At 38.8% G+C, this 16,412-nt stretch overlaps 1 protein-coding gene across 1 annotated transcript in view; it reads right to left on the reverse strand.

Moving 5' to 3' along the window:
* Positions 1 to 869: 869 nt before the first annotated feature.
* Positions 870 to 16,412, reverse strand: part of src (v-src avian sarcoma (Schmidt-Ruppin A-2) viral oncogene homolog) — a 42,406-nt gene continuing 26,863 nt past the window's right edge. The window contains exons 5-13 of the mRNA XM_072366498.1: positions 15,000 to 15,103; positions 10,459 to 10,608; positions 10,146 to 10,301; positions 5,909 to 6,088; positions 5,598 to 5,674; positions 5,358 to 5,511; positions 3,878 to 4,009; positions 1,848 to 3,730; positions 870 to 1,486 (exon numbers count right to left, since the gene is read on the reverse strand). Of these exons, the coding sequence (XP_072222599.1) occupies positions 3,522 to 3,730; positions 3,878 to 4,009; positions 5,358 to 5,511; positions 5,598 to 5,674; positions 5,909 to 6,088; positions 10,146 to 10,301; positions 10,459 to 10,608; positions 15,000 to 15,103 (1,162 nt within the window). The 3' untranslated portion in view covers positions 870 to 1,486; positions 1,848 to 3,521. The remainder of the gene's footprint in view (positions 1,487 to 1,847; positions 3,731 to 3,877; positions 4,010 to 5,357; positions 5,512 to 5,597; positions 5,675 to 5,908; positions 6,089 to 10,145; positions 10,302 to 10,458; positions 10,609 to 14,999; positions 15,104 to 16,412) is intronic.

The raw sequence follows: 16,412 nt of genomic DNA on the forward strand, positions 1-16,412 counted from the left end.
ATGAGATCTTTAAAATATGATGGTGCCTGGATTTTGAGCTTTATATGCAAGGAGGAAAATTTTAGAATATATGCTGAATTGAACAGGGAGTCAATGAAGAGAAGCTAAAACTGTAGAAATATGCTAAAACTTTTAGTTCTCATCAAAACTCTGGCTGCAGCATTTTGGATCAACTAGAGGCTTTTCAGTTTTGTTTTTGGAAAGCTCAATGATAAAGAATTATAGTTGTCCAAGCTTGAAGTAACAAATGCATACACTAGTCCTTACTTTTGGCAATATTATATAACTATCGTACTGTATTCCCATTTATCCTTAGCCAGCAGTTTTAAATAGGATTCTATGTCGCCCGCTCTGGCCCCTGGAATACATTTGACTATGGTCGCTGGTGTCTCTAATGCTACGTTTCTGACTATAGAGCTGCCAATTACCAGGGTTTTGTCCTTAGTGGGCGTGTTGCTGAGTGGGGAAAATATTAGAAACGTCGATAGGTTAGTGGTAAATCACAGGCTTGACATTAAGGCTATGCCTCCTCTTCCTGACAGTCACCTGCTGTCCCAGATGCACAGGGTTTGCTGAGAGACAGCGAATGGCATTAGCCATAGTAGGTGGACTGGCTGGGCTAAAGGGGCCTGGCTAGCTACCTGGTTGTTTTCAATGGTGCAGAGCTGAGCTTCCAGTTCAGACAGCCTCAGTTAAATTTGTTTGAATCTCTGGCAGAAGGGACTAAGATGCAAGAAGAGAAAATGGAAAGGGGCAATCAAGGATCTACAAATATTAAAATGGGATTAAGGAGAAAATGTGAGGAGAAAAATAAATTCTTCTTTCTTAAAAACTGAAATTATTCAGTTGAAAATATAGGGGATGCAGTCGTCAATATATACATTTTATTTAAATGCACCTTTCAATTCTGAACAGTAAAATTGAACAAATAGTTATTCATGTGAAAATGCCAATTGAATATTGTAGAAAAAGAGTATATATATGAAAATCACACTTTAAAAAAGTTTCTGCATAGCCAGAAGGGAGACCTAAAGAACCCCAAATGAATCGTCCTTAGCTTAAAAGCTAGGCCGCATACAGACAATATGACCTTTAACATGCATTTTTTCCCATATTTTTGCTCATAAACATTCAATGAGAACAGAAAATGGTTTAAAGTCAGGCAGTCTGACTACAACTAAAAAACACATTTCACCCATCATTGTGACAAAGCCCATGGCTGATGCTACACAAGCTCCTCCCATTTGCATCATCTGCTACAAGTGTTGTGATTTATTCTTAATCAGCAGTGCATTATGAATTCAAGCCTGTGAAGTCAAAACAGTCTGTTGGTCAGGTGCACCCACAGGTGCACCCACAAAAAACAGCAACATTTAACAGCTTGATTATGCTTGCTTAATTTTCAGTCTTTGAATTTGTCCAAAAAATATTATCACAATGAAAACATGTTGCAATCTTTGCATCAGTCATCATTTTCAAAAAGGACCTCCATCCATCCATCCATCCATTTTCTATACCCGCTTAATCTATCGGTCGGGTCGCAGGGGGGCTGGAGCCTATCCCAACGGTCATCGGGCGAGAGGCTGGGTCACCCTGGACAGGTCGCCAGGCCATCACAAGGCCACACAGAGACAAACGACCACACACACATTGTCCTAAAGACATTTTTAGAGACACCAATTAACCTGACATGCATGCTTTTGGACGGTGGGAGGAAACTGGATAACCCAGAGAGAACCCACGCATACACGGGGAGAACATGCAGAAAAGCCCCAGCCGGGAGTTGAACCTGGAATCCTCTCGCTGTGAGGCAACGGTGCTAACTACCACAGCCCCTCAAAATGTACAACCAAATTGAATTTCCCAGCAAAATGCACACAAAGTAAGATACTAGTAATGAAAAGTGTTTATATAATATATATTTTAATTTAATATCGTCACCGTCAGATGTTATTTAACCCATAAAAGTAAAAAAGTTTGAACAATAGTGCTGAAAGAAAAATAGACAATTGGGTTATTCAAAATTAATAAATTATAAAGAGTATATATATACAAAGAATTAGCATTAATGATATTTACAGTTAAGTTTTAAAATGCCAATTTATTTTTTCCTATACATGCTTGTAGTGTGGGGTTATGGGAGAGGTTTGTAGTCTGCCTCCTGTCGGACAGAGGGAGGCATAACCACAGTCAACACATCATTTTCACAAAGTGAAATGTAATATCTCTAGTGTAACATTGAGTTCAAAGGTTAACTCATTAAAGAAATGCCAGCGCAGATTTGAAGAAGTCTTCATGTTGATGGTGGCTGGAACTGAAGAGAAGCATAAAAGAAGACTGGCGTCATTTTAATCTCATGCCTTAAAACAAATCAGCACATTAAAACCATGCTGATGAGTCAGCTGTACACAGATGCAAGATTGCTAAACAGTGGATCATCAATTTAGATAAATGACACAACTGCTCTTTGTTTGACTCAGGGTCAATGATAGGAAAAGAATAAAAAACTTTAGCACAGTGGAAGAGCCGTACAAAAGATTTTTTTATTGGTATAAAAATCCTTGCTGTAGAATTCTTGACTTCTCTATCCTGAGATGACCTTTAGTGATCAGTAGTGTCTGAAGTTAAAAAAAAAGGTCACAATTAGAAAACAAAGACAGACGGTCTCTTCTCTTCTTTGTGTTGAACTGTATTTGTTGGTCAGAGCAATTTCTGCAATAGGTGAGTGAGGCTACACTCACTCCACTGGGAATCAGCAGAGTAACTCTTATATTAAATGTCCCAGAACTCATGAAAGAAGCCATGTTGCACAGGGGAGGCATGGCTATAAAATAATAAATATGCCCTTGTGAAAAATTTCCAGTTTATCCAGGTACAAGGACAGTTTAAAAAAGAAAAAAGATCCACAACATCATAAGAAAGTATTGTAGATTTCAAATAGTGTCTTCTAAAGTGAAAAATGGAAGACAGCATCTGAGCATTTATGTTTCAAATGAGATCCAAAAGAAGAAAAAATTGACATCCAGTAGTGTATTTTCAGCAGAACAACACTTACTGTGTTTGATAGATACTCCCATGAGTTTTCTAGGCCAAAGCCTTGAGTGACTTGCAGAGTTTATGCTGGTAAGGAGACGACCTGTCAGGAAGAATGCATGAGGCATGTCTGGCCCACTTTTAAGACACCTTACAAACACAAAGAAAGAAGTCACACTTGTTCGCTTAATAGGGTGTTGATTTGATTTATGAAGCTGCATGAAATTAAAAAAAGAAGACAGAAAAAATAAAAACATACATTAAGTCCCTGGCTTAGAAAAATGTCCCTCTGAATGAACACGTTGAAAAATATAATGGTTATTTTAGAAAGATTGGACTGACTCGCCATTCATGTCAAAGTCACTGATTGTACCCAAAATGATGTCGGTTTTCTGCCCCATGAAACAAATGTATCCTCACGCACACTTGTCCTTGCACTCTAAGCAGATGGTCAGTTTTACATATCCATGATGTGTATACATGATCAGTTAAAGGTTCTCTCCAGGCTGGTACTGTGGCTCTGTGGAGGTAAAGTAATCCTCCAGGAAGCCTTGCAGGTATTCAAAGGTGGGTCTCTCCTCAGGTTCTTTCCTCCAGCAGGTCAGCATCAGCTCATGAAGGGATTCAGGGCACTCTGCAGGGCAAGGCATCCTGTAGCCACGTTCCACTTGGTCCAACACCTCACGGTTCACCATACCTGGAAGACAAACAAGCAAAAACGTTTGGAATCAAATCACTATGTATAACAAATATAGTGTTTGTGCATGCATAGGAAACTATGGGAACAAATTAATAAAGCTTGCAATTTTCTTGGACTGTAACAAAACATGAGAAAGACCCTTGCCTGGATAGGGCACTCTGCCTTTAGTGGCTAGTTCAGTCAGCAGGATTCCAAATGACCAGACATCAGATTTAATGGTGAAGCGGCCATAGAGTGCCGCCTCGGGAGCCGTCCACTTGATGGGAAACTTGGCACCTATAGGATCACAAGTTTATCAGCAAGTTAAAATGAGGTTATTATCTATATCTGGAGGTTCTCTTCGGGTACTCCGGCTTCCTCCCACTGCCCAAAAACATGCATGTTAGGTTAATTGGTGTCTCTAAAATTGTCCTTAGGAGTGAGTGTGAGCATGTGTGTGGTTGTTTGTCTCTGTGTGGCCCTGTGATGGACTGGCAACCTGTCCAGGGTGAACCCCGCCTCTCACCCGATGACCGCTGGGATAGGCTCCTGCCCCCCCCCCCCCGCGAATCGACTGACAGATTAAGCGGGTATAGAAAATGGATGGATCTATATCTGGAATTAGCTGTGTCAGGTAAGAATTTTATTGTGGATATTTATGATTTGATTGTGATTTGGCAAAACACAAGGCAGTTTTAACTATCTCAGTTTTAACTGGTTGAAAAAAACAGTTGCAGATGTCTCAAACCTCTCTGTGTTATCAGAGTTGTTGTGCATGACATTATGACTCACGTGAGGCTTTCTGTTGGATACTTGCCAGATTAAGTATTCAAGCTTTATTGGTACTAGCAAAGGCAGTTCTACATAATTGCTGCTGTGTACATGATAGCTTAAAAATGGCATGAAGCAGCAAAGGCTTCCATGTTCGACTGACAGCTTCTGCCATACAGAAGTTGCTGTGTTAGAAACCACATCAGAGCTGAAATTCAGCCTCAGTCTTGCCTTTGCCACATAGTTGACGTGCCATAGCACTTTTGAATAGCAATTCTGTTTTACGAAACCTCACAAGCAATAGCTTCTGATCAGGGTACAGATATCTGCAAAATTACCAAGTCACAACTCTGTTTCAAGAAATCTGCAATTACATTTTGACAAATAAGATTGCAGCTTCTTTCTGACCAGTTCAAAATATCAAAAATGTAATTCTAAATAGCTAAATCTTATATTGGGTTGTCTAAGAAGAAGAATGTAGATATCTAATAACCATATATATAGTATGTGAAACTGCAGCTACTCATATTTCAGTTAAAGATCTCCATAATGAGAAAACCTTAAACATAGCAAAAGTGATCAAATATGTACAATGAAGAATGATAAGAAGAACTAAAGTAAAGAGATGGAATAAGATATTTAAATTAATTGTTAAAATGACCATAAATACCACAGTAGCTAAACCCAAGACCAAATATGAGGAGTCACAAGATTATAAAAGGAGTCCCTTTTTTGGTCAAATTCTTTTCTATTTTGAAATACCAGACACTTGACTTCTTTAGGTCTAAAACAGTAAACCTAGTGACTATGGTAACCAAAGAAAGAGTAAAAACACAAATGAGATGAGCTAACATGGATCCTATAGTGGTCTTACCTTTCCTGGCAGTATACTCATTATCCTCAATTAGGCGAGCCAGACCAAAATCAGCCACTTTACAAACCAGGTTGTCCCCCACCAGGATGTTTGCAGCTCGAAGGTCTCTGTGCACATAGTTCATCCTCTCCACATAGGCCATCCCTGAAGCAATCTGAAGAAGAGGCCAATTTTTATCATTGCTACAAAAATAACAAGTAGAAAAGCTAAATCTAGGAATGGTAAACGATTTGTGCTGACCTGTGAGGCCATATCCACCAGCTGAGGGAGGCGAAGCATCTTCCCCATGTCCCCTTTCAGAAAATCCAAGAGGCTGCCTGTTAGCAGGGACACATACTGCAGTTTAGTATAAGACTGATGGAGCTTTTTAAATCCTGAAAATCTTTAAAGCAGCCATTTTTTTCTGCACTCCACCTGTAAGCTTTCATCAAGAAGGTTTCCCTCGACTTAATTAAAGGCTGAACTAATCCTCCTGTTTACTCTGAAACAATTTGAATTATATCACAACTATTAAAACAAAAGGCTTGTATGTGAGAACATTTGATCCAGACCTTGGCCCATGTACTCTGTGACAATGTAGATGGGTTCCTCGGACACCACAGCGTAGAGCTGAACAAGTTTTTCATGTCTTAGTTTTTTCATGACCTGAGCTTCCTGCAAGAAGGCCTCAGGGGACATGGTGCCAGGCTTCAGGGTCTTGACTGCAACCCGTGTAGTACCATTCCATGTCCCTGACAGAGTACAAAATAAAAAGCATGACACTATCAGTATCACATCAGCATTGATTTGCTAGAACTTACTACATGTTTCTGGCAATGAATCTTGAGAATCCTGTCATCCAGCAATGCTGATCATGGATACTTTTAGTTGCCAGTAGGAACCTACATGTGGAGAAAGATTGTATATAGATATGATATCTAAACATTATAAATTGCAAATAAGAGTGAAAAAACTATTACAAGGGAAGCATATATAACCAAATAATGACCTACAGATAGGATAAGGTGTGACACCAAGTGGTTAAAAGTGTAGCGTGATGTGATAAGATATAAGGATTTATAAAAAAGTTCTCATTATCTAAATAAGCCTATATAACCTCGTATATTTGGGCACCACCTTCAATCGAAGGAAAAGACAGAATTTTACGATTCTGGTATTTTAAAATGAATATTCCATTCTCATGTGCTACTCCTGAAATTCTCGTTTGGTTGGACAGACAAATACATAAAACATACAACACAACCGGTTAATTATATATATATATATGAACCATGTATTAAAATTATATGATCAAAGACATGAACCTTAAAACAAAAAGGAATCTTTGAATATGGGTGATTATATAGGAAAGAAATCAAGGGGGAAATGGAGGGGTACCGGAATCATTCAAATAGTCTAGGTTTGTTACTATTTGAATTTAAAGGCTAACAGCTTGGATTAATTTATCATTTTAACAGTGAATTCTCTCGACACCCACCGCATACCGTCTGAAAGGTAAGAACAGGGTGGATCTTACTTGGTTGACACACTTCATCTGGTTTTCTCCAATATTCTCCTAAAAAGGATTCTTTGCTTGTTCAGCTTAGTTATCACTAATTCATTTATTGTGCAGGTCTGTGAAAGAGGGGCTGAGAAACTTCCCCAAAATGCTTTCATGGGGGCAAAGGTTGTTGTAAATTTCTCTTCCTTGGTGTAGAAATCCCCCATTTGGTCTTTAAACACTGAGCATCCCCACAAAAGAATGTTGGAGTCATTTAAAGTCTTAAATTTGTATTAAATTCCACACTTGAGTTCGCTACAAAAGAGAGAGCTAAATGTAATGGTGCTCCGATGAGGATTTTCGGGGCCGATCAGCCAATACTGATACAGATTACCGATCGCATGTGTAGTTGAAGCCTTTGATTGATAATGTAATATTATCTAGTCATGCACCATTTTTGATGACACTATATGATAACTATTAAATTAAGACTTGATTGAAACTTCACGATTTAAAAGCAGATGATCATAAGATAGTATGAGAATCATATTTTATACCACATCAGCCTTGGATTCTTACTAGAAACAGCTTTAAAAAATTTTTTTCTCATGATATAGAATAAGTCACATTTTATTAAACATAGAAATGAATAAAGGTTCAATGAGAACAACACACCAAATTGGCAATAAATTATGCTGAGGCTATCAAACTGAAGCATGTTCCTGGGGCCTACTTATTTTTTCTAACTTGATTCGTTTAATGCAAGTGGTCTACGAATAACAAACAAAAACCCTTGTAGTAAGCATATGATACCAAATGTGATAGGCAAATGTTTCATAATGCTTCATAATGAAATTGAATGCAGCATTGCAGATCTCCAGGACATGTTGCTTTGCTGTTATCTGCTAATAGTGATCCTGGCAAGAGCTGAAGTGTGTTTTATCAGTGTGAGGAGAATAGGTGCTGTGTGTATGTTATTGTAAATAGAATTACAGCCCTTGAGAAAAAGCTTTGGTAATGCTGTCTGCACCCTTATCTACTTGGTCTTTTGCCAATTTTGGAAACATTTACTGAACTTGTGGTCACACAAGAACATGTGGTCAACTCCAGTGATGTTTGCAGTAAAATTGTTTTATTGTTTTACTGTTTACTGTTTCTACCTGCTGCCTGTGGTTCTGACATTATCAGGTTGTGTGTTTCAATCATAAAGTCATGTGGGTGTGAGAGAGAGAGAGTGGTTTTCTTCAGTATTTGCCTGTAATACATCCAGCATGTTCTTTTAGGAGCTAAATGGTGAGTCCTCCATTTTAAGTGGGATTTTTGAGGGTCAAAACTTGGTTTTATGGCCGGAGTGTAAATCAAGTTAAGGCCAGGTTTAAAGTAAAGAGTAAGCATTAGCAAAGTTTAGGTTAAAGCATTCAGCTATAATGGTCAGATTTAGGATTGCATTATGCATCGTGCGTTATGTCAATGGTGAAGCAGCACAAAGAAAAAAAAACAAGTTTGTGTGTGCATGCATGCATGTGTGTGAGAGAGTATGTGATCTGACCTGAATATGAAGCCTAAACAACTCAAAATAGATAATAGTTACTCTACTTAACTCCATTTCTGAGTACTCTCATACCTTCCATCAGGCTTTGGTTGAAATGATAAAGCTCTCGCCTCTATTTAAGGATTTAAGTAATCATCTTTCACATTATTTAGGATGAATATTGGCTGAAAACAATCAATGCCCAATCGTCCAAAGTATTGGATAAATTGTTCAAACTTTTACACAGAAGACAACTAAAAGTTAAATGCTTCTTCACTTTCAACACTTTAGTTGTATTTAGAAAATGATAAACAAATCAAGAATTTCATGTCAAAACATTCAGAAGAGTTGTATTATAGTTTTTTTTAAAAAACTAGTTAGTAGCCTATAAACTAGTTCATAAAGATACACAAGTAACACTTTTCTATATGATTCTGCAATCAGCATATTAACTGATATCAAGGGAGGATGTCAGGAATTGGTTTAAAATCAACATTCAATAAATCGAGACAGAAAAGAATGTGTGGCCCAAAGGTGGGCTGTTCCTGCACCAAAAGTGCCAAAAGAGGCCTAGATTACACACAATGTGTTTGTTTCCTGGAAATCTTTAGTCTCTCAAAGCAAAGACGGGTTGTGGCTCACCATAGAATAGTCAACCACTTCACAAAAATATTTTCTCACTGCAAAATTACAAAGAACTTTAGTTTTTCACTATATAGTGCATAATATTGTGAAAAGATTCAGGGAGTCTGGAGAAATCTCAGTTAGGAAAGGTAGATGCTGCAAGCCAGTGTTGGATGTGCTCAGCCTTCAAGATCTCAGGTGACACTGCACGAGAATCCATCATGCAACCATAATCAATATGGCCACAAGAAATCAGGAGCACATTGGAAAGCCATTTTCTTTTAACACAGTTTGCTGCTACATCTAGAAATAGAACCTGACACTGTAATACGCAAAAATGACACCATATATCAACTCTGAGCAGAAACACTGCCAAGTTCTCTGGACATGAGCTCATTTTAGATGTACAAAAAACGAAAAACAAGTGGATACGAGTTAAAAAAAAACAACTAAAGTCCAGTATTACGTCCCAGTGATGAGAAAGACGATCCGGAATGATAAAGATGAAACATTCAAAAGTTACTATCTAGGAAAGACTATGCATGTGTCACTGCTTAGATCGTGACTGACTGGCTAAGTAAAAATACCTCTGATGCAGAGACATATATTGAAAATTTGGAAAGACATACTGCCATCAAGGCAGTTTCTTTTCCCAAGAGGCCCATGATTATTTTGGCAGGACAGAAGAAACCTAATTCTGCATGGCGTGGCTTTATAGACAGTGCCTGTGTTCTTGACTGGCCTGCCTGCAGTCCACATCTGTCTCTTGTTGAAAATGTATGGTGCATAGTGAGGAGGTGAATCAATAAAACATGGACAGTCGGGCGTCCAAAATATTGTATTTTGCAAACTTGAACACAAGTTAATTTCGCAAAATTGCAAAAACAAGAATTCTCAATTAACAAATCTATTAAAAATTGTAATTAAAAGGAAGGCTGATGTGCCACAGTGATAAATATCACTATTCCCCAACTATTTTTGATAGTGTTGCTGGCATCAAAAGTCTGTCATTTTTAACTGGGAGTGTGCTTCAGATTTCATTTCATAAATTGTATCCATATAATAAAGAGAAAGCCACTTTGCTATTCTTTTTTATGTTGAAGACAAGGGAGTTGAAAATGTGTTCAGAGAACCAGAACAAAGCACAACATACCCATCCAGACCTCTCCAAAACAGCCCTGTCCAAGCTTGAGGTCAAGACGGAGGGACTCTCTTGGGATCTCCCAGGCATCTTTGGATAAGCCCTGAGTCTGCGGCTTCAGTACGGGACAGATGTCTGTTAGACTGTGACATAGTCCATCAGCATGCTCTGGGAAGGGAAGACAGTGGTAAGTTAGACACAGTATTCTCTTCTGATGGTGCTGGAAACAGAAGGAAAGTCTCGCTGAATCAATAAAAAAATAGCCTGTGAGTCCATTTATGGGTTTGTGTCATTACTCTCAGTTGGGGGGTGGGAGTGAACTCACTGCGATAATGATTGACGAGCTGCTGCAGGGTCCCAAACTGTGTGCGGGATGTGATGTAGAAGCCTCCGCTGTCCAGCTTCCTGATCTTGTAGTGCTTCACATTCAGCCCTTTGGTGTTGTCATAGTCTAGTACAGACAGACAATAGGCACCTGGGAGGAAGAACAAGGATTTTGGTCAATGTGCTTATTTTACCACCAGAGGGAGTATTGTAACATGGAAAACCACTTTAAGCCCAAGGCGGCGCTGCACACTGTGGCCTGTGGTTGTACAGTCCTCATCTTTAGCTCCACTCTGACCTAATTCTATTTGCTCACCCACCCTGTGCTTCCCCACTGCACCCACTCATCCATCTACTTACTTTCTGTCTCTCTCTCACCACCTTGACCCTTTTCTCAACTCCAGCTTTTTAAACATGTCACACACACACGCACACACACACGCACACACACGCACACACACGACACACACGCACACGCACGCACACACGCACACACGCACACACACGCACACACACACGACACACACACGCACACACGCACACGCACGCACACACACACACACACACGCACACACACACACACACGCACACACGCACGCACACACACACAGTAATTGTAGCAGTAGCAGCAGAGCAGCTGCCTATCAGAGCCATCTCCAGACTGAGTCCCACAGGCGTCACATCCAACCTCTCCCCATCTGCCTGATTTGTTTTCATCTGTGCTCATGCAGAGGACAGCAGGGTGCAAAGAGAACAGCAAGGTGACATGGCTAAGTGCTACAAGTTTGCTTTATTCTCCTGTCTCTTTTTAGTAAGACATAGCTCAGAATTCAAACTTGGCTTCATGCTGAGGTCTAAACATTTTGTACAAATACATTTTGCTATTTTGATGCATTTTTGCTTTTTTTTTTTAAAGAGACCCCTAGGCTGTGGTTTCAGGATGCAAAGGCACACTACTTGGAGGCTCTTTAAAATGTTTTAAAATAATTGTTAATAGGGCTGTGTCTACTTTGAATTGGTGCCGTATGGTAAATGATACACCTTTACCAACAAGAAAAAGCAAACTATCCTTTTCAAGGCAATATAAGATTGTAGTAGTTTTAGTGTCTTGTTATACTATTTTTAGATACGGCCAAAATTTTACTGTCTTCTCGAGTTTGAATTATCATCTGGGATGAAAATGTTCTGAATCTGTCTAACTCTGAGTGAGAATGTTCTCACCATGCAACAGTTGCACTGTAATCTGCTGAGCCATGTATTCCTTTAACTGTCAGCAGTGATGATTTCATGAGATTCTTTATCAGTAAAACTGTTTCTATCAGAGAGAAGATTAATGGAATCCTTCCCACTATTATCACTGATGTATCATCAAGTAGAGCAGCTTTAGAAGTATCTTTAGAACCTGATTTGTATTTAGACAGCTTCTGCCCAGTTGATCTTTCTGAGCTAACAACAGCAATAGTCTCTTCTAAACCTTCAACTTGTATTTTAGACCCAATCCCAACCAGACTGTTCAAGGAGGTTTTCCCCTTAATCAATACTTCCATATTGGATTTGATCAATCAGTCTTTGTTGATAGGATATGTACCTCAGACTTTTAAGGTTGCTGTAATTAAACCTTTACTTAAAAAACCTACTCTTGATTCTGAAGTGTTGGCTAATTATCGACCTATATCCAATCTCCCTTTTTTGTCTAAAGTTCTTGAAAAAATAGTTGCAGTTCAACTTTGTGATCATTTACATAGAAATAATCTGTTTGAAGAGTTTCAGTCAGGATTCAGAGTGCATCATAGCACAGAAACAGCACTGGTGAAAGTTACCAATGATCTCCTGTTAGCTTCTGATAGCGGACTTGTTTCTGTGCTTGTCCTGTTGGATCTCAGTGCTGCATTTGATACGATCGATCACAGCATTCTGTTACAGAGACTTGAACATGTTATTGGGATTAAAGGAACTGCATTAGGCTGGTTTAAGTCATATTTATCTGATAGATTCCAGTTTGTTCTTGTAAATGAATAATCTTCCTCACACATCGGAGTAAGTCATGGAGTTCCTCAGGGTTCTGTGCTTGGACCGATTCTTTTTACTTTATACATGCTTCCATTAGGTAACATTATCAGACAGCAGGGCATAAATTTCCATTGTTATGCTGATGATACTCAGCTGTACTTATCTATGAAACCAGATGAAACCAATGGGTTGGTCAGACTACAAGCCTGTCTTAAAGACATAAAGACCTGGATGACTCAGAACTGTCTGCTTTTAAATTCAGACAAAACTGAAGTTGTTCTCTTTGGACCTGAGCGCTTCAGGGAGAAATTGTCTAGTTATATAGTTACTCTAGATGGTGATTCCTTGGCTTCTAGTTCTACAGTGAGGAACCTTGGAGTTATTTTTGACCAGAATTTATCATTTGACGCACATATAAAACTGGTTTCTAGGACTGTCTTCTTTCACCTTCGTAATATTGCTAAAATCAGGAACATCCTGTCTCAGGGTGATGCAGAGAAACTAGTTCATGCATTTGTTACTTCAAGATTGGACTACTGTAATTCCTTATTATTGGGCTGTCCCACATATTCTCTGAAAAGCCTCCAGCTGATCCAAAATGCTGCAGCCAGAGTTCTGATGAGAACTAACAGGAGAGATCATGTTTCTCCAGTTTTAGCTTCTCTTCATTGGCTTCCTGTTAAATTCAGAATAGAATTTAAGATTCTTCTCCTCACATATAAAGCTCTTAATGACCGAGCTCCATCATATCTTAAAGATCTCATTGTAAGATATTTTCCTAACAGAGCACTTTGCTCCCAAACTGCAGGTTTACTTGTTGTTCCCAGAGTTTCTAAAAGTAGAATGGGAGGCAGAGCCTTCAGTTATCAGGCCCCTCTCTTGTGGAATAAGCTGCCAGTAAATGTCCAGGAAGCAGACACCCTTTCCACTTTTAAGATTAGGCTTAAAACTTTCCTTTTTGATAAAGCTTATAGTTAGGGATGGCTCAGGTAATCCTGAAACATCCCATAGTTAAGCTGCTATAGGCTTAGACTGCTGGGGGACCTCATCTGTCACACCTTTCCTCACTTTGCTCTCTTTTTCCCCCTGTTTAATTTCACAAATGATATTATGTACATGTGACATTATTGTGGTTATTAACTTGTGTTTCCCTGTTCCAACAGATATCCTTTGAATGGCGTTATGGTGTTTTTCCCCCCTCTTTTCCCTCTTTTCTGTCTTCTCAAACCCCAGCTGGTCGAGGCGGATGGACACCCTTCCTGAGTCTGGTTCTGCCAGAGGTTTCTTCCTGGTTCAGGTTCTGCCAGAGGTTTCTTCCTGGTTCTGGTTCTGCCAGAGGTTTCTTCCTGAGTCTGGTTCTGCCAGAGGTTTCTTCCTGAGTCTGGTTCTGCCAGAGGTTTCTTCCTGGTTCTGGTTCTGCCAGAGGTTTCTTCCTGTTAAAGGGAGTCGTTCCTTTCCACAGTCCCTCAGGCTCAGGACGGGAGATTGGACTGAAGACAAGTTTCGGTGCAATCTGTTGGTTTCCTTAGCTAGGATATTATTTTTGAATTGGCTCTATATGAATTAATTGGATTATGATTACAATGAATTGAATTCCAATTGGCTTGAATTGGACTATATTATTTAAGTGCCTTGAGATGACAATTGTTGTAATTTGGCGCTATGTAAATAAAATTTAATTTAATTTAATTAATCCAAACTGTAGTTGTTTGCTTTAAAGAGAAACTGTTTACATTGTTATTATACTATAAATGACAATATCATGAATGGGAAAAAAATGTCTGCAATATGTAACAACAGTCTTGCCCTTAGGAGAACTCTCTCTCAGACATCTTGAGGAAGGTGATTTGTTACAGGAAGACAACATTGTAAATGTGGGCTAGAGATTGCAGCTTGGGGAAGAGCAGAGTGACGTAGTACAGCTGGAGTACAGAGAGGAAGTCTAACCTATCTTTAAAAAAGATAAATAAATAACATGCTACATTTACAGCTAGTTGTACTACAAATGGATGCCAACATTCCTTTTTGTGCAGTGTGCAAAATGAAAAATGATTCTTCACCAGTATATCTTCTTCTGAGGGATATGCTGCTCAAGGGGTGGAGAGACCGGTTGCAAACAAAGTTATAACTGAAGTTATATTGTTGACCTGAGGAAATCAACTTTCACTTTAATTCTGACAATGACTCTCTTGAATTACATTCCAGCTGTTTCATGGTAGATGATTTACGCATTTTTTTGTACATGCAATATTGCAACTTTTAACCTTACTTTAAATAAGACAATATTCTAATGGTCATGAGTTGCTTAAAGGGTATTCTTCTCAAGTTCCAACTAATACATTACATTGTCCTATGCCATGGCAATGTTAGTACCCATCAAAAGCCTCTGTTACACATCCCTCCCATATCTTATGGGACACAAAGCACTATTCAGGTTTCTTCCCTGTAAGGATTTGAAACATTATTATGCCATCTATTAATCATTTCAATCGTTGATGATGGGGAAAAATGGCCCAGGGCTTACAAACTTACCTTTAGTGGTCTCACTCTCTCTGACCAGGAAGGTCCCTCTCCTGTTCTCCAAACTTAGCAGCAGCCTTTCAGAATCGCGTCGCGTGATTTTGCCAAAATACCACCTGGTGTGGTTGGGAGAAAAAAAACATGGGGGATCAGATTGGTGAAGAGGTAAATATGTATGTGAATCCAAAAGAGAGAATGGCAAAATATTCTTTAGGCTCAAAACATTTAGTGCAGGCATTTTCAAAGTTTCAGACAGTGGGTCTCCCCACTGACAAAGACTGTTACTACCTAATTTTCTGAAACATATTGATTCATGGTCATATTGTTTGATTCCATAGACACTCAACAAGTGAATCATGACAGTACAATGTTGCTATATCAACAAAAGACATTTCTTAGTTTCTGTGAAACACAGACAACTTATGATATAATTGGTAAGGTGGTATGAAATATGTCTCCACTGCTATTCACTGAGCCTCCCCTTATACTGGTTGGAGGACCCCCGATAAGGTGGGAGGCTCCCACTTTGAAAAAACCTTGTTTAGTGTATTCCAGATGCAGTACATGCTAATGCCTCCAGTGCAACAGTTGCTTACCTGGACTCTAGTGTTAGTGTGAGATCACTGGTAGGGCAGGAGGCAAAAGTGAAAAATGAGGTTGTTACAAAAAGTTAGTTTGTGAGTTTTTGTTGTAAGCAAGCAGATTAGCATGTAAAGATTGATAGACAGCAGTAAATGCTACACCACACTTAAAGGAATACTTTAGACATTTTTCACCTGCCTACAAGTCAAGAATTACATGAAAAGATAAAAAATTAGGTGCTATGATGAGCAATCAGTTTGCTAAGCTTAGCATAAAAGCTGGAAATAGAGCTATATGGCTGCATGGCCCAGTCCAAAGATAACAAAATCCACCACTGGAGTTCTCCAATTAACTCTCTATATCCTTTGTCTATAAAGTGTTAAAACAAAAAGTTGTTATCTTACATTGTGCAAGACAATTTCTGGGTTGGATCATGACCTTGTCAGCTGTTGATCATGATCATAGCACATAACTCTGGAAAATAGTTTGTAGGCTTTTTATAGTTATCGCTAAATCCTGGCGTGGAAATAATTATGTCAATTATGTTGATAGAAATAAATTACAGTTACAGGTGGTCAACTTTGAGGTATTTACTATTCAAATCATATCAAACATGGATCACACAAAATTCTGTGTATTATGGTCATTACTAAAGGAAAATTATACACTCATGCAGCAGTTCAGCAGCACATACACAAACCCTTCCCTAAGAACAAGTGTGAAAAGTAACTTGCTAACTGACTTGACAAAATTTAAATATTTGAAGTATATTTCTAAAATGACCCCATTTCCTAAAAGGATCAGCACACTAACAAAAATATACGAATTTACCGAATAACACTA

Source organism: Leuresthes tenuis, unplaced genomic scaffold, assembly GCF_036924035.1.
Source record: "Leuresthes tenuis unplaced genomic scaffold, fLeuTen1.0.hap1 SCAF_16, whole genome shotgun sequence".
NCBI classification, from domain to species: domain Eukaryota; kingdom Metazoa; phylum Chordata; class Actinopteri; order Atheriniformes; family Atherinopsidae; genus Leuresthes; species Leuresthes tenuis.